The sequence below is a fragment of the Aedes aegypti genome, chromosome 3 (assembly GCF_002204515.2).
Source record: "Aedes aegypti strain LVP_AGWG chromosome 3, AaegL5.0 Primary Assembly, whole genome shotgun sequence".
NCBI classification, from domain to species: domain Eukaryota; kingdom Metazoa; phylum Arthropoda; class Insecta; order Diptera; family Culicidae; genus Aedes; species Aedes aegypti.
Window position 1 is genome coordinate 303713635 of NC_035109.1, and position 25206 is coordinate 303738840.

Here is a 25206-nt window from a genome sequence, read left to right on the forward strand (position 1 = left end):
ATATTCATCCTAAGTCAACCATTATGCTAAACGGCCATTATGCCAAACGACTTCATGCCAAACGGCTTTATGCCAAACGACCTTATGCAAAACGACTTTATGCCAAACGGGGTACAATCCGTGCTGACACCATTAGGAAATGGTAACACCAGTGGGATCAAGCTACGACTGGTAGATGAGCACATCGTCTTATCCAAAGTCTGTCGATGTGGATAAGAAGACCACATGGTGACGTAAATTTTCACCTGACATAGCTTTATATCTTTTTTGCATGCCCGCGGTTCGATCTGGAGCGAAAGGAAATGGAAGCCATTCTTGGTGACGATGTAAACGCTGCCAATGTCATCCAACGGATGTGCAACGACGCGGATAAGTGGGATACGGTGAACACGACAGTGAATCAGATAATGTCGGCACTATAGCGGGAGTGGAGAGTGATGCAACGACATGAAGCGTAGAGATCAGTGCCTGGCTTCGGGTCGTCGGAGCGCCCACGAACCAGAAGTCATCCTCCAAGCGGAATCGTCGGATCGACTTCGGCACTTGAAGGTGAGCCTGATGAAGAGAAAAGAAGAAATTAGTGCGATATGGTCTTGGGTCATCGGGGCGCCGATGAACCGAAAGTTATCACCCAACCGGAATCGTCGGACCGACCTCGTCACCTGACAAGCCAGCCGACGAAGAATGAAGAGGAGCTTCGGGTATGTAGGGCACCTACATTGCGGACGTCATCCCCAAACCGGAACTGTTGGACCACCTCTGCAACACGGAGACGATGACTGAGCGTGAAATTTTCCCTGCGATATCCGCCGGTAGACGGGGCCCCACAGTGGACTAGTGGACAATCTCCATTGTCCGGGGGGGACAGGACGACCAAAGAGAGCGAGCGGGAGCCAGCTTACGAAAGCAATAAACGGAAGCGGAGAGCTTAAATTATAACGGCGTTAAAAATTTGAAGCCTTTGTCTCCCGAAGTAATACCATAAGGTAGTTCCGGGGGACACATAAGCTTCTTTTCAAAAGTCAATTATATGTGGTGTGATTGAGTTTTCTTCCCCTTTTCCTTTCTCAAAACAGTAAATAAAAAATTAAAAAAAGATAATAAAGACAAAAAAATGCCTTGTAGAAGATTTGGAGTGCGTAGAGATGGAGCAGCCATATCCCTTTCGGGACGAACCAGCACAATTGTGCTGTTCGGCACCCATTACATTGAATGATTCTTTTAGCCAATAAATCATTGTTTCACTAAACTTTTTTGATTTCGATTATTGAATTATCATTGCTACTCGTGATTAAGCACAACAGATTTTGTTTACATCGTGCTTAGAAAACACCAGCTCAGGGTAAACAAAATGTAAACAAACACCGTAAGAATTGAAAAAGTTTCATCTGTCGCAACTTTTCAACTATTCGTTTTTTCTAGGTATGCACAGATACGAATCGAGAGTGAAAGAGTCATTCTTTGATATGGTGAAGACCAAATGAGAATTAATTCACACAGCAAATATTTCTGGAGGGACAAAGTGGGACCAGCACAATTGTGCTGGTGCCGGCACTTACCCGGTCGATGTTCGTTGTAGACTACCAATTTTTATGTTCAGTATTTTGATCGAATTAAGTGGCTGAATTTGGTTCTAATGTCCACAATAGTGCATAATATTGCAATAAAACATGAATGAGTGATTTCATACGAATCATAAGGATGATGTACCGTTCGAAAACTATGTAACAGAAACTCATAGCTTTGGTATAAAAACTTGTATTTTTTATACGTCAATATTTGAAATAGATTTGGAATCACATTTAATGTTTTAAATCTCCTATAGCAAAGTTTAAGACAAAGTAAAAGTTTAGGGGAACGTTCAAAAATTACGTCAATCATTTAGGGGAGTGGAGGTGTATGAAAGTGCGACAGTGCATGTGAGAAAAAGCGTGATAGTGGACATGGGGAGGATTGAGATTGACTTAAAAACAATGGACGTAATTTTTGAATTTCCCCTTGCTTTGATAATCGATCAATACCATGTTGACGCGATAATCCATTTTGGTGTTCTACAATGTATGCCGGTTCAATATCTGCCATCATATTTATGAAATTTGACAACTGAAGCTGAAAACCTTTACTTACTATTTGCTTCCAAACCACAGAGTCCTTTAAATGGCATACTATTGATGTATGCAGCCCATGCTGGTCTTCTTCTTCTTCTTCTTCTTCTTGGCATTACATCCTCACTGGGACAGAGCCTGCTTCTCAGCTTCAATGAGCAGTTCCATAGTTATTACCTGAGAGCTTGCATTGCCAAAGTTTCCATTTTCACATTCGTATATTATGTGGCAAGTACGATTAAACTCTATGCCCAGGGAAGTTTAAGAAATTTCCATTACGAAAAGATCCTGGACTGACCGGGAATCGATCCCAGACACCTTCAGCATGGCTTTGCTTTTTAGTCATGGACTCTAACCACTCGGCTAAGGAAGGCCCCTGCTGGTATTACTCGCACATATGTTGTTTCTTCTTCTTCTTTCTGGCGTTACGTCCCCACTGGGACAAAGCCTGCTGCTCAGCTTAGTGTTCTTATGAGTACTTCCACAGTTATTAACTGAGAGCTTACTGTGCCAATGACCATTTTTGCATGCGTATATCGTGTGGCAGGTACGAAGATACTCTATGCCCTGGGAAGTCGAGAAAATTTCCAACCCGAAAAGATCCTCGACCGGTGGAATTCGAACCCATGACCCGCAGCTTGGTCTTGCTGAATAGCTGCGCGTAGAAATTTGGTATGTAGGTTCCTGGGAGGGAGGCACCGATACACACGAAATATGACAAGTTATTTCGAATTGCAAGAAAACTCCAGCTTGCCAACGACAATCAAGGCAGACTTGATGAAAATCGCTAGTTTTCTATTGTTGTGTTCCTTCGATCGTTCTGGATAAACATGAAAAAGGGCCAAAGTTTTCTGTGCATTTAATTTTCGTTTTCATTGGAAAAAGACAAAAAATGCGTATTTGAACACCTTATATTCAATCAAGATGAAAGGTGCTATTGTGACATTACTTTTGAATAAGCATGAAGAGCTTTTCAATCGATTTTTTGTCACATTTGATAAAATGCAAAAATACGTTTTAATCAATTACGCGCTTTTATCATATTTGTCCATTGTTTTGGATCTGGGCTCACAGTGACAGTTCGTGACAGCAGAATCTCGTCTCACCTTGACGTACATAAATTTCGTATTGGTTTCTCCCTCCCAGGTAGGTTCATTCATGAATTCCTCTAAGAATTTCTCTAAAGGTTAAGATGCATCGAAGCCAAAGCTCGAATTTTCAAGAGCACAAATCTAGACAACCAGGCAACCGTTTGTACTGGAATATCTCGAAGATTTCCTTTAATATTTGCTCCTAATGTTTTATTGGTTTTCTGCCTTCAATAACTCTATAAGCTCTTGAAAGTTTCCTTTCAAAACTACATTTTGATGAAATTTGCTCACAGTATTCTTAATGTAGTTTGGCCTAGGACTCATCAATAGTTTCAAAAACTCCTCTTAAAACTGTCTTAGAGATTCCTTCAGAAATTCCTCTAATTTCACTTCTATTTTTTTTGCAAAATTGCTAAGATTATGAAGGATTCTTATTGGAATCATCTCACGAGATTTTTCGACCAGGAATTTCACGAAGATCTTTTTCAAGTATTTAATCATCCCATAGGTATAGAAATAATTTCAGATATTTATTCACGACTTTATCGAATGTCATTTATGAATACCTCTAAGAACACAAAAAAAAAAAATCGCAAACTAAAGAAAGTTTCTAAATATATTATTTTTTAATTTTCATACTGGAAACAATTTTTTTACAACAATTCCAGGTCAAATTCTTGATGAAATTCCTGCGAAACTTTTAAAATAATTCCATAAAAATCTTAAAAACAGTTCTGGATGAATTTAAAAATGTTTTAAAATTTACATAGAAATCTCCAGTTGAAATATTCTATGAATTAACTTAAAGGAATTGCAAGAAGAGCTTCGAGTTAATTACTGATGCCATTTTAAAAGAAATTCCGGAAGAAAAACCTAAAGAAATTTTCGTTTGATTTTTCCTAGGAATTCCGGTGTCTTAAGAAAAATTCTTAGATAATTCAACGGTTAGGTAGAACTAAGATTCAGATTGATGCCGGTTGTCTTACAGGCCAGAGCGAAATTGCCGATCAAAGGAATCCTTTGGCGCGAAATTTGAGAATGAAATTGTGAGGGCCGCTTTTCTCCCCCTGACAAACAAAAAAAAAACCTGACTACGCCCATGTCCCTCGCCCCTCGTAAACGTAGTTCATAAGCAAATATTAACACGCTAAAATTTGAAAAACAGAAACAAAAAATATGACCCGATTATGTCAGGTTCCCCATTTTGTCAGCCTAAAATTCATCGGGGTGCTGACAAAATCGGGTCTCTACTGTATTATAATGACTTAAATTCCATTTTAAGCAAATAAACTTGATGTAAAAAATAAAATAAAGTAAATTTGATATTGGGAGCCAGATAGCCATATCGGTAAACGTGCAGATACTAAGCAAGCTCATGCTGAGGGTCGTAGGTTAGAGTCCAGCCGGTCGAGCATCTTTTCGTAAAGGGAATTTTCTCGACTTCCCTGAGCGTAGAGTATGATCGTACCTGTCACACGATATACACATGCAAAATTGGTCGATTGACAAAGAGAGCTGTTAGTTAATATCTGTGGAAGTGCTCATTAGAAGTTGAGAAGCAGGCTTTTTTAGCGTCAGAAAGAAGAAGAAGAAATTTTATGGTAATTATTTGCACTTAAAAATGCGCCATTCTTGTTAATTAACGTCCAAGCTGTCGGGCACATATGACGTAAATTTACATGAATTTTTAGGGAAGCTTCTTACTGAATATTTTGACGTTTCCATTTTAGCTCTAGGAATAAAATGAATGATTCCAGTTATTTAAAATAAATTAGTTCCATGTTACCAACCTTAACAAAAACATTGTTCAAGCATCATTTGAAGGAGGGCTATGTGATTTCAAAAGTGATAGTGTATATGTTAGGTAATATGAGTGAAAGAGGTTGGAGGGAGTCTCTAAAAAAATAATTTAATTTTCGAGTCTAGTACACGACTCTGACAACGGCCTTATAGTGGAGGTCGAATAATGCGTAACTGTCTAAGGATACAAACTGTAGTGGAATAAAATGATATAGTTCTCAATTCGGTGTTCATTTATTTATAGGTATACCACTAACCATTCGAAGGTTTATTATTATTTTCAATTTTTATTTTTATCGCATAAATCCCACATAATTAAGGAGGATATAAACAAACATAGCAAAACCAAGACGTTTTGATTGAGACAATTAGTTTTCAAGTTATTCACACGTGTATGTTTACCCATTTTTATATGACGTAGACTAGTTCTTGAATAATCTCGATAAACGTCATCGTCACGTGATGCTTTGAATCTTAGAGAGAATATGAAGTATTTTTATCTCTCGTACATTGTTTTCGTTCCATTTATAAAAAAAATCATACAAATTATTTATTTTTAATTTCAATGTACTTGAAAAAAAGACATAATTGTTTCTGAATTTTTGGGTCACCCTATCTCACGAAAGAGCACCCTAATGACGAAATAAAAAAATACGGGTCCAAAATTTTTTAAAAAGGCATGACTTGAACAGTTTTCTAAAAAAATTAAAAAAAAATTTTTTTTTCGGACATCGACCGCCTTGGGGACGGACCAGCACAATTGTGCTGGTCTGAATTTGACCCCAAAAAGTTCATGGAGTGATAGAATAGCCAAAATAAAGAATGTTTTGTTCTACGAGATGATGAGTTTATAAGATAAATTTCGAAATAATCACTCAAATATGGTCCGTTCCGAAAGGGATATCGTTCTCAAGAAACACGTCAGTTCTACAAGAGACTTAATGTATCCCGCAAAGCCTTTGCCGCGAGCTGAAATGGGCCGGGATAAGAAAGGAGCTATCTTGATGGACGAACGTGAGGTGATTGAAAGGTGGAAGCAGCACTACGATGAACACCTGAATGAGAGGCGGAAGATAAAGGTAGCAGGAGGAATGGTTTCATCGGCAGGGCGAAAGAGGGAGACGTGCCAACTCCCACAATAAGTGAAGTAAAGGATGCTATCAAACAGCTCAAGAACAACAAAGCAGCTGGTTGCTGTTTGAAGAAACATGCAAAGGACTTCGAAAAGGCGATGGAATTTCCTACCTCCTGTTCAACTTGCGGGCACGATCTTCAAAGTTTGCCAAAATATATATGATATGGCAAGCAATTTGCTCGTGTGGAAAGCGGAGCATCCCATTCGTGAGAACTGGAACGGTCAATGGGCAGATGTACCTCCAAAAGCGTCTACTTCTTCTACTGAGATCACGCGATGGTCGTACGATTTTCTGGCCGGATTTGGCCTCGTGCCATTACTCTAAAAAAGTTTTGGAGTGGTACAAGGCTAAGAAGGTCAATTTCGTGCCAAAGCATCTCAAGCCCTCGAACTTCGACCAATTGAAAAGTACTGGAACATCGGAAGCAGCCTAAGGGAATGATATCGGAGAAAGATATAAAGAAAAAATGGACTGCCACGCAAAAAAAAAGTTGGACCTTGTGTTGTACATGACCTTTTGGGTAGTGTGAAGAGAAAAGTATGTGCATTTGGATATGGAATTGAAATTGAATAAAACCAACATGGGAAAATATTTTACTAACTGAAAGTTTGAAGGTGGTTGATTGAACGTGCGAATTTTTAAAAATATCTGTATGTGTCGCAATTTGATTCCGTACACCCTTTAAGTCCCGCAGAAATGGTTTTCACTTCGAATCCGGCCTGTACAAGATTAAGTGGAGCAGGATCTTGGAAGTGCGGGGCGATCGAGAAACTTGAGGCAAGCAGCCTCAAGTTTGTTAGCGTAACATTGTGGTGCAGGTCATGTCTTTAAGGACGTAGCGCCATCAAAAGTGAAGTAAGTAACGTAACAATTATCACCAAGATGGACGAACAAGTATGTAAAATTCAAAATGATACTTATAGAGACAAAACTTAGGTTTTGAAAACTGTGTTCAATTTTTTGGGTATGTTCTTATAGAATCCTTATCTGGGAATATTTGCGGAATGTTAGTCAAAATTAATTTGTTCAATTGAATCCATTAAAAATGATTTCATGATTTGCTTATTATTAGTTGCAATAGTTTTTTTTAAATTCCTTCTTCAACATCAATTCATCGAACCATCATCTATAATTCCCGATGATCCAGTTACCTCACATCAATAGTTTTATGAAGTGACTGAGTACAAAACAATCCGGTTTAACGTCGCGCAACCAACCGGTTTAGCTAAACTTAGATGTCTTTCCACCCATGCAACCTGCGTCCCTCAACGATTATGGATGCTGTGCAACAACGACTGCTCTAAAAACTAAGAAATGAGACCAACTTGAAGTACCATTTCTTCCTACATCAAAGCCGACACGACGAGGAGACGAAGGAAAAAACATACTCCACAAAGCATACTTTTAAAAACGAGGATTGTTTTGCCGTCCCGCATCTGCTGTGAGCTCACGGTGAGCTTTCTTCTAGGAAGTCCTGCCCAACCTTCCCGCCTCTGCCGAGAGCACCGACGGCGACGAGGAAAGAATCGCGCGCTAAGAAATGTGAAATATCAGCGTTTTTCATCTTTCCATTCTTCACAGGCAGCACACCACACCGGCATTCCACCTTCGCGTTTCCTTTCCTTTTGTGCACCACACGGCATAAATATTTATATGAAACGCGAAAACAAAATATTAATTCAATATCCGAACGCGGCGGGGCATGGGGAGAATGTATAACGGTTACCATTCGATGTGCTGCGCTGGCTCTGGACTACACTGAAGCCACCATTTCAAGACAAAGTTTGCCGGGATCACAAGTTCTGAACATCTACTCTCCGAAAAGCTCGTGAGTGAATTCAATGTATGTAAATGGAGGTTTTAGTGTACCAACTACCAATGCTGAATGCAATGAGTCGTACACCGGGATGACAATGCAAGGCATTCATAATCACTGGACCGTCTTCGGTTGGGACATTTGTATGCATAAGCCGACGACCACTCGTTACGCATCCAGGATTATTAAATGAACTTCTGTGTCGAGTTTGATTATAGAAGCGAGCTGGTAGCAGCGAGCATTTCAATATTTGGAGACTTCAACGACAGATGACGAACCTTTCGTCGTCTTCTTTTTTCAACGAATGTCTTCCATAGCGACCACCGCTGATTCTTGGGTTTACGGGTAAACCGGGTTTGCACCTTTGCTCGGAAAGTGCATGTATTGTTCTTTTTATCTGGAAGTCTTCTTACCATCCCATTCCTGTCGCGTTGTTGTCGCATTTGATGACAACGAATGCAACAGAGTAAGACGACGACAACCGCGGTAACGATTTGCTGCCTTTGTTAATCCGTGCGTGCTTGCTCAATATAGTGGTGATCCCGTCCCGGGCTGCTTCCACCGAACTCGATGATCCTCTCGCCCATGCTCGATGTTGAACATGAACATCGGTGGGCACAAATGACACCAGCTCTGTGTACACTCTCTAGGGCTGAAAGCCAGAAGATTTGCAGTGGAACGTAGAAAACATGTTCTCTGCAGTCGACTCACGTCGTCTGCTGTCGTCGATTTTCGCTATGTTCGTTGGGTGAAGTTCAGCCAAGTTTAGTTTGTGTAAAGGTTTTTGGCTTATCACTATTTTTGCATATATACGTACGATGGGTTGGGAAAAGCTTTAGTACAGGTCTGATTGATGGAGTACTGTTTCTAATAATTTGAGTTTGGAATCAATGAACAGTATTGTACAACTAAATAACTCATAGACTAATGCTGTAGACTCTTGCTTGTAAAGTGGAAACTTAGCTGGAAAAATAATAAATACGCTATTATTCTGCTTATCACACGAAATACAAGTTACATATTCAATAAAACAAAAGTGAGTTTTTTAAATTTTTGTTCGAAAAAAAAACAATTTTTTTATTTTCCTGTCGATAAAGATAAACGGGAGCGTTGAATTCATCGGAGTTGTTATCCTGTATCATCTTAGATCAAATAAAGATAGCTGGAAAAATTTCACTCGAATTTTCTGCAACATGTTTTCACAGTATGCATTTTACATTGAGTTTATGTACTTGTTTGCTTTTGTTATCTCTCAATTTATACCTTTTTTGTTCTTCGCTGTTGTTCTTTCTAGTGCAAAGATCGCAAACATTTTAATTTTGCCGAGTGACTACGGATAAAATAGCTCAGATCAATCTTCAACATAGAAGTACAGCAAATTTAAATCATTGTACACTCATAAAAAATGGTACATTATCAGTAGCAGCAGTTCAAAATCTCAACAATTCAAGGAACTTCATTACTGCTTCTTTTAGCAAACATGGAATAGCAAACTCACGTACATGCGGGCATGTGTGCTTGCTGTCCTTACTAGCTATTTTGCCCATTTGTAAAGGTTTTCACCCCCCAAATAGAACTTTTCGCCTTCTTTGACATGAACATTGGGACGATGGGAATTACTAGAGTTCCATTCCGTTTTTACATTTCTATGTTTTTCATATTGAAACTAACTTGCTAAAGATAACATTTTTTAGAAAAACATCAATCATTAAATTATGCTAATAAAATGTTCTTTGTAAAAATGGATTGGGGAAATCGGGTCGACAATGTATTTCTTTTGTTTTAATATTTTATCACACGAGAAAACACTCCTTAAGGTTGGTTTCAAAACAATAGTCGTACATTGTATTTCAAACCACCTTCCGTTAGTTAATTCATCACAATATCTCTGCAAGCTCAGATATTAATTTCAAACGCTCAATTGTGATGGAATACTCAAGTAGTACAGATCTCAACTTACTCAATACTGGAATGGTATCTGTAACATAAGAAATGCCCGACATAAAGCTCTGCTAAAACGAAATCAGTCAAGAGTTGACGAATTAGCATTTATCATATGAGGGATTCCTATTCGACCATTTCAAATTTACTTTGAACACTTCAATCTAATTTTGCAGATTTTTGACTTTGAGTAGGAAAACTTCTTTCACAGAAGATGTTGATGCTTTCTAATGGAATCTGAAAAAGCTTCCTCAAGAAGTCGGAGATTCTTCCAAGCAGAAGTTAAAAACTCTTCCTCACAAAAACTGGGGAAGATTTCTTACAGAAATTGAAAAATCTTCCAGAAAAGCTGGTAAGGCTTCCTTACAGAAGCAGGAAAAGCTTCCAAACATAATCTGGAAAAGCTTCCTAACAAAAGCTTCTGTTAAGAAAGCTGCAAAAACAGAAGCCGGAAAAGCTTCATACTAGAAGCTGGAAAAGCTTCCACAAGAATGAATAAGCTTCCGAAATGAAGCTGAAATAGCTTCCTAATAGAGGCTGGAGAAGCTTTTTAACAGAAGGTGGAAAAGCATCCCAACAGAAGTTGGAAAAGCTTTCTAACAGAAGTTGGAAAATATTGCTAGCATAGCTGGAAAAGCTTCGTAGCAGACGCAGGAAAAGCTTCCTCACAGAAGCTGAATAGCTTCCTAACAGAAGCTAAAAAGCTTCTCGAAAAAAAATAGAAAAGCTTTCCAACAGAAGCTGGTGAAACTTATCAACAGAAGCGGGAAAAGCTTCCCAATAGAAGTCAAAGTTAAGTTCATAACAGAAGCAGACAGAAACTGAAAGAGCTTCCCAGCAGAAGCTGGAAAATATTCCTGACAGAAGCTGAAAAGCTTCCCGAAAAAAGTTGGAAAAGCTTCCCAACATAAGCTAGTTAAGCTTCCTAACAGAAGCTGGAAAGCCTTCCAAAAAGAAGCTGCATAAACTTTCTAACAGAAGCCGGAAAAGCTTCCTGAAGAAGATGGAAAAGCTTTCAAACAGAATCTGGAAAAGCTTCATAACCTCAAAGCTGCAAAGTTTGCTTGGATAACCTCAAAGCTGCAAAAGTTTGCTCACAGAAGCAGGAAAAGTTTCCTGACAGAAGCTGAAAAGCTTCCCGAAACAAGTTGGAAAAGCTTCTCAACAGAGGCTGGTGAAGCTTTCTAACAAAGCTGCAAAAGCTTTCTAACAAAAACGGGAAAAGCTTACCAATAGAAGTCAAAGTTACGTTTATAACAGAAGCGGGAAAAGCTTAATCACAGTAGCTGCAAAAACTTTCTAACAGAAGCTGGAAAGGCTTTCTAGCAAAAGCTGGCAAATCTTCCTGAGAGAAGCTGGAAAATCTTCCTAACAAAAGCTGGAGAAGCTTCCCAATAGAAGCTGGAAAAGCTCCTTAACATAAGCTGCAAAAACTTTCTAACAGAAGATTGAAAAGTTTCCTGAAGTAAGCTTAAAAAGTCTCCACAAGAATCTGAAAAAAGCTTTCAAAATGAAGCTGGAATAGCTTCCTAATAGAGACTGGAGAAGCTTTCTAACAGAAGCTGGAAAAGCATCTCAACAGAAGTTGGAAAATATCCCTAGCGGAAGCTGGAAATGCTTCATAACAGAAGCAGGAAAAGCTACATATCCGAAGCTGGAAAAGCTTCCTGAAAAAAGCAGGAAAAGCTTTCCAACAGAAGCTGGTGAAGCTTCCTAACAGAAGCAGGAAAAGCTTCGTAACAGTTCAAAGTTAAGTTCATAACAGAAGCGGAAAAAGTTACCTGCCAGAAGCTGAACAGGCATCCCAACAGAAGCTTGAAAATCTTTCTGACAGAAGCTCGAAAAGCTTCCTAACAAAAGTTGAAAAGGCTTCCCAACAGAAGCTGGAAAATCTTCCTGAAACAAGCTGGAAAAGCTTTCTAACAGAAGCTGAAAAAGATTGCTAACAGAAGTTGGAAAAGTTTCCTAACAGAAGCTGGAAAAGTTTCCTAACAGAAGCTGGAAAAGCTTCGTAACAGAAGTTGAAAAAACTTCCTCAGAGAAGCTGGAAAGCTTTCTAACAAAAACTGGAGAGGCTTCATAACAGAAGCTGTAAGAATTGGCTAACATAATCTAGAGAAGCTTCCTAACGTAAACTGAAAGATTTTCCTAACAGAAACTGGAAAAGCTTACTAACAGAAGCTGAAAGGGCTTCCCAACAGAAGCTGGATAAGCTTCCTTACAGGAGCTGGAAATGCTTTCTAATAGAAACTGGTAAGCTTCCCAACAGAAGCAGGAATTTTTTTCCAACAGAAGAAGGAAAAGCTTTCTAACAAAAGCTGGAAAATATTGCTAACAGAAACTGGAGAAACTTCCTAACTTAAACTGGAAGAGCTCCCTTCGAGAAACTGGAAATGCTTCCGATAGAAGCCAGGAAAGCTACCTAATAGAAGATGGAAAAGCTTTCTAACAGGAGCTGAAAAAGCATCCTAAAAGAAGCTTGAAAAGCTTCCTAACAGAAACCGCAAAGCATTCTAATAGAAGCTGAAATAGCTTCCTCACAGAAGTTGGGTAAACTTCTTCGCGTAAGCTGGGAAAGCTTTCAAACAAATGCTGCAAAAGCTTCCTCACAAAATTTGGAAAAGCTTCCTAACATAAGCTGGAAAAGCATCCTAACAGAAGCTGGAAAAGCTTCCTAACAGAAGTTGGCAAAGCTTCCTACTAGAAGCTGCAAATGCTTCCTCACAGAAGCTGAAATAGCTTCCTCACATAAGTTGGGAAAACTTCCTCACGTTAGCTAGAAAAGCTTTCTAAAAGAAACTGGAAAAGCTTCCTAATAGAAGTTGGAAAAGCTTGCTCACAGAAGCTGAAATAGCTTTCTCAAGAAAGTTGAAAAAACTTCCTCATGTAGCTGGGAAAGCTTTCTTACAAAAGCTTGAAAGAGCTCCTTCACAGAATTTGGAAAAGCTTCCTAACAAAAGTTGGGAAAGCATCCTAAAAGAAGCTCGGAAAGCTACCTAACAGAAGCTTTAAAAGCTTCCTAACAGAAGCTGAAGTGGCTTCCTCATAAAAGTTGGAAAAACTTCCTCATGTAGCTGGGAAAACTTTCTAACAAAAGCTTGAAAAAGCTCCCTCACAGAATTCCAACGAACAGCTTCCTAACAAAAGCTGGTAAAGCGTCGTAACAGAAACTGGAAAAGCTTTCTAACAGAAGTTGTTAAACTTCATTCAAAAGCTTCCCAAAAGTAGCTGGAAAAGTTTTCACAAGCAGCTTGTCAACTGAAGCTGGAAAAGCTTCTTAACAGAAGTTGTAATACCTTCTTCACAGAAGTTGGAGAAGCATCCTCACAGGAACTAGAAAAGTTTTCTTATCGAAGCTGCATAAATTCCCACCAGATTCCGGGAAAACTTGCGCCCAATGTAGGAAAATCTTTCGATTGTATGTTAACATCCTAAACCGGAGAAATTTCTGAAGAAATTTCGAAATAATGCATAAAAAATAAGAAAAAATCCTTTTAAAATCACTCAAAGATTACTTAAAAACTCACTCAGGGCTGGTAGCGGTCATTCAGAAAAAGAATAGTGTCTTAAGTGACTAAAATTATCAAAGATGTGACCAACTAGGGACTAAAAAGTAAACAGGAAGTAAAAAGTAAACATTAGTCCAAAATAAAAATTCAGAAACGAAAACATGGTCTTTGTAATCAAAAATATCATATCAAATAAAAATTATGAAAAATCAATCAAGCCTATATATGTATTGTAAAATTAAAAATTAAATAACCTTTATTAATTCGAAAAATGATCTATTTTAAATTTTCAAAATCATATTTTCGTCCAAAATTGCAGCAATAGTAATCCAAATCTATCATTGCACTTCAGTAAGATAGCTATCTGAAATGCAGTGATATAGTTACATGAAAATTTCATTCAATTTGAGCGAAAAAACTGGTTCTAAGTTTTTAATGATTGCTGATGATTGAATGATGGGTTCTTGAGGCTTAACAGTTAATAAGCTTCAAACGTATACAAATAACTTCACCGAATTACTATAGATATGAAACAACATCAAGGAACTGAGAGTGTCTATTAAAAATCTGGTAAATCTTGTACAGAGCGCATAAAAGCTAGGCCGCAGAACTTGGAATACGTAACAACTTCATATCGCGAATTCTAGAAAGTAGAGAGATTCTCCTGGAAATTCAAAATTCATCATCTTCAAGGAATGAGATTATTGGCAAAGTCCTTTGGTATTAATTACGAACTTAGTCATCGCAATCGCGGAAAGACATTTTCTGTAGCACAAGGATTATTTAGCTGAGATGTCCATTCATTAGGTGAGATGTTCATTCAGGTGAGAAGTCGAAATTTTTGATTGCTAGAACAATGGAATAATTTACTAAGTACAATGGCGAAGGATCGAAGTGAACCGGTCCTGCAGAAGGACTAAAAAGTTGTAAACCAAAGCTAACTACAAACACAATGCGAAAAAAAAATGCCCCTGCTGGCAGCTATTATTGCTAGCAGAGAAGTGAATAATTGCTTACATTTAGGATGTTCTTCTTTAAGCACTGAATGCAGTTCACTATTGTTTTCTATTTCGGTCAAACGGCATTCGACCAAATGGCATTCGGACAAACGACCCGGAATCGCGTTCGGAATATGAATCATGAAAAGAAAGCTAATTTCTATTAATTTCGGTAAGTCAAGCTCTGGAATCCAAAGTTTCACTCACCATTCGAAAGTCAAGTTTTTTTCGATGATAGATAATGTAAAGATAGCATAAAGAATGTTTTGATTTTTAAGCTCTCCGATTGAAAATTCTTCACTGAGGTCTTAGGTGTCTGTTATATGAATATACATTTTTTGGAATTCGAGATAAATTTCTGTATACTTTCTTTGAGGTGCAATGTTTTGAAAGCGTACTTTTAATTATTATTAATTTATTTTCATTTTTATGTTAAAACTACGGAATAAATTCCTATAGACTGCCCTGAAGTAATTCCTATTTAAGTGCTTTGAGTAACTCCTAGCTGAATTCTTGAAGTTAGCAAAAAAAAGTTGAGGAATTCCTATGACATTTCCAGAAAATATCGCTAAGTGAATGCTTCAAGAAATCACAGAGGCAAATTTTACGATAATTCCTGAGAGAATGTTTCGACCCATAATAATGTAGAGGGAAATCTTAAAATTCTTTGGAAGCATAATAAAACATGATATTTATGGAACGGCTTTATTATTTCATTTTATATTTAGAGCAAATTGCGACACAGTTATGAAGGAATTTAAAGATAAATCTCAATTTTAATCGTTGTAGACATTTCTAATATGAAAAAACCTTAAAAAACGTTAAGACTTTCAGAAAATCATCAAAACTGAACTAAGAACACATTTCAAAAGAATTAGTCCTGAAGAGATCAATGGTGGAATTCTTAGAAGAAGTTCAGTAGGAATAGCTGAAGTTATCTATGCAGTAATCCTTTAAAGAATTCCCGAGAGAAATAAAAAAAAATCGAGTAGGGGAACCTGGACGATATTGTCCAAGAATTCTAGAATAGCATTATTTTGATATAACTGCTAGTAGTGCTGCTAAAGTTCTTGACTAAAATCAATGCAAACTCAACAGGATTTGTGGTGATTTTTTTGCATATATCCGGGATAAAATATTTGCGAAATCTAAAACTGACATCTGTTGAGATTTTTTGCTGGATTCTAAATTTTGGTTGAGCTCCTAAGCTTCTCATGACACAATTATCTCGACGGAGAAAATATTTCAAAATTTTAGACATACGGTAAATCTTCAAAGCAAAGCAGTTAATTCAACAATAAATACACCATCAAGGAGGGGGCTTCCCATTCCCCTCTCTGCAGTATACATGCGTAACTAGTAGCAATCGCTCAAGCGACAAATCGAAAGGCTTCATTTTTTGTGTCATTTCCCCTCTTACGAAACATAGCCCAAAATCCCACACAGCAAACGATCGTTATGAACAACTTATTACGCCTTACCTGCGTGATGGTCGCCAGCATCTGCATCCGGCCCAGTTTGATGTGCGGTTGGAACGGCTCCCGGCACGCTACCGAATCACCGGCCCCCAGTCCGGCCACGTACGCACAGCCCACAATCAGATAACAGATCGCCAGGAACACGATCGGCCGCTCCGGATAGCGAAAGCGCGAAGAATCGATCAGAAACGTGAGCACCTGAAACGAGACAGGAGGCAAGAAAAGCATGAATAACGCGTGTTTTGGTGGTATGGTAGGTTAGGGTGTTTCGAACAACAACGAAGTTCCAAAAGTCAATCTCCCTTATCTTCTTCAAAGTCTTGTTGATAAAAATATAATGATGTCAAATTGTTCGACCCTCCACATCTAGATGTTAAATCACGATATCTCTTCCTATGTCTATGATTTTTTTGGTCTCTTTATGCTGCATATATTTCCACTCTCCATATCTCGATATCCTCCTTATCTCAATATCTCCCTATTTTGATATGTCCATTATCAAAGGTTACTAGACTAGATTTTATGGGTTCGAAACAATTATCAAAGGCGAAATGACGTCCGTTTGTTTTTAATTTTCCTGGTAACGGAGTGGTTATCAAACTAGTATTCATTAAAAATGTATTCTATGTTTCGATCTCTCCCTATCTCGATGGTCCCTTCAATATCGAGATTTGGAGAATCGACTGTATGTAGAATAAGTCGCTAAGTAATAATACTAATACTAATAGCTTGCAGTCACTATTAGTTTTTGAAAAACTGAGCATACTTTCTTCGGCCCGAACTGCTTTTGCTGAATTATTGAATAAAAAATATGAAAATAAATTCTAACCAAAATTGCTTGACATTTAGCAAGACTCTATTTTTAGCATTAAAATGGTGAGAAATATATGTTGCTTGAACCACCCTATTGTTGTAGATATGTAAAATTTGTTTGTGCGGATTGCAGCCGCGAAGCAGAGAGAAAGGTAACAAACGAAGCAAATTTATAAAACTTTATTACGGCTCGACGGGTTTCCGAAATGGGTTTGGACGGATTTAATTTCTACCCATCAATCAGGCTCATTTAAATGCCGGGAACTTTTCCAGTGACGATTCCGTTCCAATCCAAGAGAGGCCATAAGCGAATAACGAACGGAGATCGATCGTAAATTGAGCCGAAGCAAATGCTCACACAGCTTTCAATCGAGTGAATAAACGATCCAAGCGAGCATGAATCACACTCAGGATGGCTGAGTGATTCATATCGCGGATTTGAGTGTCTTCCAATTTACCGCTGGATGCAAATTGGAACAAAATATCCGCGCGGGGCAAGATTCGATGATATCCCGTACCTCGTGCATATACAAATAAGGTCCACACGATCTTCAGTCCGCCCGTGAGCTGAAGCTTACAAGGGTCTTGGGTCGTATACTGAGGACGTTGCAATAAATTCACCACTCCACGTCATCGTAATCCAGTCAGCAGTTGAGGATTTTAATGAACTTTTTTTTATTCCAAGTGCTTCCAGAACAAGGGACACTAAATAAGACCAACAACGTCAAGGGAGAACGTCCATACTGAATGCTTAAATTAGACCTGTGCACCGAAATATCTTTAATGGGTAGCGAAAAATGAATGCATGAAACAACAAATGAACAAGCTATTACAGTGGGGATTCGCTCGTTGGAGCTACGCTACATGGCATGACTCGGTGGTTGGGTGTTCGCTGGTTGAAAAAAAAAAATCCAACTAAAAAGCACTCGAATCTCAAGAAATGATTTCAACCTGACTTTGACGTCCGAGCACCGTCGCATTGAAATCTCCATATAAAGAACAAATGTACATGTATGTGTTCGTTTCGTGACGATTTACTCTCCAGATTCGTGAGTCTGGAGCATTTTCACCAGCTGTCAGTCGTTCCAACTAACGGATTCGGATTCGCTAGCTGGAAGGCAGTTGTGTTCCAACCAGCAAATCCCCGCTGTATACGAAACCGGTGACGGAGTGGTACGAAGCCAATGATGTTGATTTGGTACCAATGGTCATTTTATTCCTGTTGAGTTTGTTCGTGTACGTCGTGCGGGGTGACTTTGGGCCACTATTTATACAGAAAACTAACACCAGAATGTTGGAAACAATGTAACAAGCTTCAAGAATGCGTAAGAAATAGCCACTTGATTACCGTAAGCCCCCTAAGCCCAATGTCACCCCTCACGGCGGTACGTTCCTTAAAAGATTGATGAGTAATTGTAGTTGAGACCAGCTCACTAATTATTGTCGGTCTTTCAAAATGTACAAATTTATGCTCGTCCGAAAGCTCCGAGTAAGTAAGAAACTGCATTCGGGTAGTCAAATTGATGGACCCCTCGGAAAGCATGAGAAGCACTTACTCAGTTATTGCGTTTATCTCATACGTTTCAACGCACAGTCGGGCGCGAGGCTACTGTTTCTTCAACCAAGCTGAACATTTCAATGGATCATTGAAGGTCACTCATTTGGCACTCACTGTAGCAACACAGTGGCACCGCCGTATATGGGATTTAACATTGTGACAGCATTGCTGTTCTGTCAAACGCACAAGTCTACGGTGGCACTGTCTATGCCTTTCATAGCTGCCGTTTTAAATGAACCCATGACAATGATGAGCGTTCACTGATTGGCAATACACAACCCGTGAATGATTCAGTGAATGGAAATGAACTAATTTTGCTAGAATGATTCGACCAATGGATGTAAAATGCATTCACTCGAACCTAACAAATACAAGTGTATTGGTACTCACTTACAATCGGTTTCGACGCTTTCATGCTACACTCTCCCCAGTACGGTTAGTTCATTCGGTAGCAGCAGATGTTTTACTTTTTTTTTATCGGTGGCGTTCGGGTGAGCGAGCGAATGGACCGATGCACGAGTTCACTAATTTGACGTTTGAGCGGTGCCGAATTCATTCGTTGCCATGGTCACGTAAATAACACGGCACCGCTCAAACGTCAAATAATGAATTCGTGCATCGGTCCATTCCATCCTTACGCAGCCTGCTGTGTTTTATACGCTTAACAATATCTTTTTCTCTATTGGCCATCTAACGCAAAGCTAAAATGCGTAGATGGCGCTCTTCTAGAATAGGTATTAGTGCATCTTAATCAAAAGTTTAAGTGATAACTTTGGAAGAAAAATCACCGCAATCATTAAACTGACAAGATTTTTGCAATTTAAGGCACATCCAATATTCATTTCAATTTGAAAAACTTTCGCGACCTAACCTCACTTTTGATCGCCAATAGACTTGGTATAACTCAGGATTCATGTGAGCCAGATGCGATTGTCTAATATACCGCTGATTATTGTTTGAGGGGCATGTTTTCTTATTCAAAATTATGTGCAATTTTGTGAAACATTTTTTATCGGTATTTACGGTAATATAATAGTATGATAGCGATTTACGCTTACTGTGATGAATTTGATTAGTGGCCACGAATTGCATCCTCCTGGTGAAAAATGTTTCACAAAATCGCGCATAACTTTTGAATTAGGCAACACATACCTCTGATTTTAATATAGTGTATGTAAAACTACCAATATGGTGGTATAGTTCAATATGACCGTCATACTTTTTTCTGCAAATGAAGCTCCTACACAGCAAAAAATTCTCAAATTTACATGGCACGTAATTTTTTATGATAATCATGTAAAACGAGTTGCGACTGAACATTCAACGATAATTAATGTAAACTATCTCATTGCATTCGATAATGCTTGCAAACTTGAGTAAAACTGAAACATTTCATGATCTTCCATTCAACATTCGCCAATTTTGCTTTCTTGCATCTTGAAAGTGAAATTGCAAACAAGAATTCTAGGTTTACATGATTCTACGCTGAATATGCTGTCAAAAATAATGCACATGGATGGATCGCCGGCTTGTCATTTCATGTGCATTATTTATGATTGAACTTTCAATGTGAAAATCATGTAAACCGAGCCGTTTTGCATGCAACATTCTTCGAGAAAAGACGTTTCGCGTTCAATATTAAGGATTTTGGTAACAATGTTGTATATAATAGATGTGTTTATAGGTTTTATTATAGAATAATACATGAGAAATGGCTTTGCATGATTGAGGCTAATATTACGTGACGTGTAAATCTAAGATTTTTTTTGGTGTGTATGTTTTTTCTTTTTATAAAATGTTATTGTGAAGAGGTTTTCTAGGAATTTTATGAGTTATGGCAGTTTTAGTGAACCGCGAATTGTATAGAAAAGGAGGGGTCCTCAAAAATGATTTTTATTATAACAACCTTGGGATCTTCAATTAGAATATCTGAATGCAGTTTCTTTACTAACTCGACAGGAGCTTTCGTATAAAATTTTAATACGTATAAAAGAAGCAATTTATACGTATAAAAGAAGTAATTGTACGATACATTTGCGACGGGCCTAATATTCAGCAAAAATGACGTGATATTACAATTTATTTTTTGCTGTGGATGGGGTGGACTCAGTGTAAATTACTCCAATAAACAACCTTTTCAATTCTTTGAAAAACAGTGAAAGAAGAATTAATCCTAGCAAGAATATTCGGAAGAATTTCCCCAGTAATTTGTGGAGGAATAGCTGGAGCAACAAATCTTTCAAAAAGAAAAAAAATAATCGGTAGTCCATTTGCCTGAGTGTAGCAGAAATATAAGGAGAAATCTTCTCAAGACTTCGTGAATGAATCTCTGGGGAAATGTTTTATTGATTAATTACTGAAACAAATCCCTGGAAGACTCTTGAAAATATTACTGGTATTACTGGCTAACTTAATTAAGGAGTTTTGGGTTGAATTTTTAATGCATACCTTTCCAGACGGAATTGCAGGAGAAATGCTCGAAAGTATTTCTAGAGTAATCTCAAAGAAATGTATTTACATACAGAGCAAACATAATGTAACATCACGTCATTTTAGCTGCGCATCAGCCCCGTCGCTAATATGGTGTACAATTACATCTTCAAAACGTACAAAACCAACCGACGATGATTAAAGGTCTAGCAATCGATAGAACCAATTTCATAAAATGACAGAAAAGTTGTAAAAGTTTGAGTAGGAAATGAACCCTGGTCTAGCGAGTGAGAGCCGTGTCCGATACCTTTCGACCTCCTCTCCACGCTAGGAATAGTGAAATCAAATTGCTACAGGTTTTGTGTTGCTATTCGAAATTGGATTCACTTACTGATGCATTGCCAGAAATGACTGCACTGTTTTGATTTAAAACGGAGTTTTAACTTTTACTGGCCTTGTTGTATACAAATTTTATGAAAGAGTGAATGGATGTTTGTGAGCCCCATTGATTTGATTTTTGCTATATGCACAGAAGAATAGAAATTAATATCGCCTGAAGTAATTTCTGGTTATTTATCAAAAACTGGATGTAAGTGAACCGGTCACATCCATTTCAAAACGTTAACAGTTTCGATCGACGATAATGCCAAGAAATCTGTTTCGAATCGCAACACTCAAATTGTTGCTATTTGAACTCATTTTCCTTAGCATGGCGGAATAATCAAGAGGTAACGAGCGCGGCTCTCACACGCAAGACTAGGAATTCAACTCTCATCCGAGCTTTTGCATTTTTTTATAATTTCTCAAACCGATAGAATGACTGCTAAATCCTGATTTTCATTTGTCGCCGGCTGATTTTGTACGTTTGGAATATGTTATTTTACATAATATTTGGACGGGACTGATGTACAACTAAAATGATTTATTTCTTGCTGTATGTACAAAAACACAAGTGTCAGTTTGAACGAATTGAGATGCAAAATTTAAAAAAAATGATAGTGAGTCGTGGGATCAAAGTCCACCAAGACGATTGGTGGACTTTGATCCCACGACTCGTCAGTACGCTACATGGCAAAAAAAGTGAAGTAATATCTGCTGACGTAATATTTGGCAATGTATAAATGATCGGACGTTAATGAACTCAATCACATCAACTCTACAACAATACATCTATCGTTCTATCGATTGCTAGACCCTTATTTCAAGCTTTCGCCGGATGATTTTATACGCTTAAGTGATACAATTGTACTCCACATTTGCAACGCGAGTGATGTGTAGCTTAAATGATGCGATATTACATTTTTTTGCGATGTAGACAGGGCGCCTTAAGGTTCTATTTTAAATTTCTAATTTCGAATATTCGTGTAATCGAAAAAAAAAACAGTTGTTTTTACGAATGGATAACAAACTCCGTTTCTTCATTTTGTCAATTACGATAAATAGACCTAGGGCACCGGATCCTATTCTTGGCACTTTTTATTCACTTCGGCAGTGGGGTTTTTGAAAGCTATTGATCTCATATTTGGTCACAATATGCGTCGTATTGAAGTGCATCTATTGCAAAGCTTCAGACAAATCGGCCGAGACAAGCCCCCATGCCAAAGTGAATCATGGAAGTGCCCAAGTAGCTATGAAACTCTACCTGTTTTTCGTGATTTGTTCACCTATTGGAAGAAAACTGCTTTTCAAAATTATGACAAATGCTCCATTCTTACAAGAGAGTTAACCAATAACGCCACAGAATGGTTACTGATTCTGCAGCACCAGTGTTTGTTAAGTATATAAATAACTATCAAATCAAACAATGAACTAAAACTTATTTAGTTTAAGATTCCGTCACAAGCCGTAGCGACGGAAAATGAAAGAAAATTTGAAAAAAATCTCTGTCATTGTCTCGCCGTCCGATGACGGTGAGGGAAGCATCTATGTAAAAGTCGCACGGCACTCTCTATTTACATTGACGCTTTCCAGTCCTTTGTAAGACATCTAAGAGCCGAAGGAGAAGCAAGGTTGAGCAAGAGAATATGCACGGAGAAAATTAAGTACTCAAAGGTGAGTTCATTTCACTCAATTCAGGGGGTTCGTGTATTAACTTAACTTTAGGCTAATGGGGTGGAAGTTGTTAAAACTTGCATCCACACAAACAAAAAATACATACAGGCTAAGTTATTTTCACTCAACCGGCAAATCAAAACAATCTACTTTTAGTACTGTGCCAGTAGAGATGGGCAAAATGGCTCTTTTTAGTGAATCCAAACCACTCGCTTTAGTGAATCGGATGAGCGAACTGAGCTAAGTGAACGGATCCAACGGTTCATTCCGTGTTGCGACCAGATACGAATACGATATGTGGCCTATTTGTGAAACTGTGTGCTGTGCCGTTCAATTGGGCAGTACAAGTGGGCGGGGCAAATTTGTCTGTCACTGCAGAGAGCGCTGAGACCACGAAGCAGCAGTAAACTTTGCTTGCATGTGTGGCGAGGCGCGCAAAGCAAGACACGTGTCGCAATAATAAAGCCGAGATACGAACGAAAGAGAATCGGAGAAAAGAGTAAGTTCGATATTTTTACGGTTTAAATTGTGACTGTCGATCGAATGATCTGACTCTCGCCAAAAAACCAAGGGACTGGCAGCACTATACCAACCAACACGATGTTGCCGTAGCCAGTATTAGAATTCTCAAGCCAAAGGCCCAAGCTGACAGCCAGCCTCAATGCACAGTGTTGCGCAGTTTTGATGCTATGACAACATCACAATCTGACGGTCCCTGGCAAAAAACAGCCATGGATCACTCGTTCTTTTCACTGATACTGTTCTTTTAAACGGTTCCAATTAATTTTGCCCATCTCTACTGTGCCACAAACTCAAATTTGGGTGAACGCACTAAGTTTCGAGTTTTGGATTGTTTTGCTCTTCGCTCTCTGACAAAAATAGAAGGAGCGAATGAAAAAAAGAGAGAAAAATAGCTCAAAAGTTTGTTGAAAAATTACTCATATATGGACTTTCTATTTTCTCCGTGTGGGATCGAACAGTGGAGTTCAGAATCATTGTTGGCTAGCGGGAGCCCATTCTGACGTCACTGTAGAACCAGCCGTTTAGAGTTTGTAATGAACATTTTTTTTTGCAATTAAAAATAGCCAGAAGCCTTCTATTGACCTCTATAAAAACATCAAACCACAGAACTCGATACGTAATTGTACGATAAAGATGAAGCCAAAGATCACGAAGCAATACGATACTTGTAAAAAAGTATTTAACCATTGAATACTCGAAAATGTATACCATCTTCAGCTTTCCAAATGGTTTTAATTGAGAGCAATGTGTGGCAGCGGAAAATGAACCATGAGCTCAACAGACTCTACGCCACACCCGAATCCAAAAGGTGACGAAAGCTGAAAGGGTGCACTGGGCAGGGCATGTTGCAAGAGTACAATCCTGTGAGATTAGTTTTTGCGCCAAACCCGATTGGTACAATAAGGCGTGGAGCGCAGCAAGCGAGGTGACTTGATCAGGTATAACACTATAACAGGATCCGGAAAGCTTATGCAAAAGTTGAAGTTGAAGAGACTCAACCATGGATCGAATAAATTGGCGTAATATCGGCAACGAGGTTTTATCAAAATGATTTACGTAATACCAAATAAGTAAAAACATATGGCATTTCTGGAATAATCCATCAAAATTCTTGAAGGGGTTTTGCAAAATTACCGGCAGGATATTATGAAGCAATACCCAAGTAACCACGCCGCACAAGCTGTAATTTATGCATAAGGACTATTCAATTTATAAAGTGGACACCTTGTGTATGCTGTATCTTTTTAATTTTTCAATGAAATTTTAATCGGTTTTCTGCACATTGTTCGACAAGTATTGTACAATGTTGTGATAGTAAAAATTCACTTAAATAATTAAATTTCACACGAATATGGAACAACGATTGAATCGGTCGATTTTTAGAGGTTATCAAAATCAATAAGGCTGATACAAATATTAATTTTCTTTTATGTCACCCCCCCCCCCTTCGAAAATCCGAAAATTTTGAAGGGGAGAAAAAAAAGATTCATCATTTTTTTGACATCAGTTAGGTTTTTTCAATTTACAAAGTAAAAAACAAGTAAAATAATGATCCAGAGGACGATTAAAAACAGTTTAACAACTATCATTAAAAATAAAAATTCGAAAAAAAAACTTTATTTTCATTTTTATTTTTTTGTTCCTTATTTATTTTTATCCCCCCCCCCTCGTACCATCCAAGTGGTCTCGGACATAAAAGAAATTTAATATTTGTATCAGCCTAATTGGTAAAAAAATAGCTGCAAAATTCGACAATTTACATTTTTTATTTTCAAAAAACGCTTGTTCTTCAAAAGCATCATCAATCAGAAGTCTGATGGAAAAAATCAAGTTATTTTTGAAGCAACAATTTTACAGATATAATAAAATCATTTTTCATATGCTAATACAGTATTAAGTGCTAACATAGTATTAATAAGAAAAATAACTTAAGCCTTCATAGAGTTACTAATTTAGT

General features: G+C 38.1%; 1 protein-coding gene across 1 annotated transcript in view; it reads right to left on the bottom strand.

Annotated features, from left to right (window-relative positions):
- Positions 1–25206, bottom strand: part of LOC5572716 (frizzled) — a 125474-nt gene that overhangs the window by 32216 nt on the left and 68052 nt on the right. The window contains exon 3 of the mRNA XM_021849591.1: positions 15878–16072. Within this exon, the coding sequence (XP_021705283.1) occupies positions 15878–16072 (195 nt within the window). The remainder of the gene's footprint in view (positions 1–15877; positions 16073–25206) is intronic.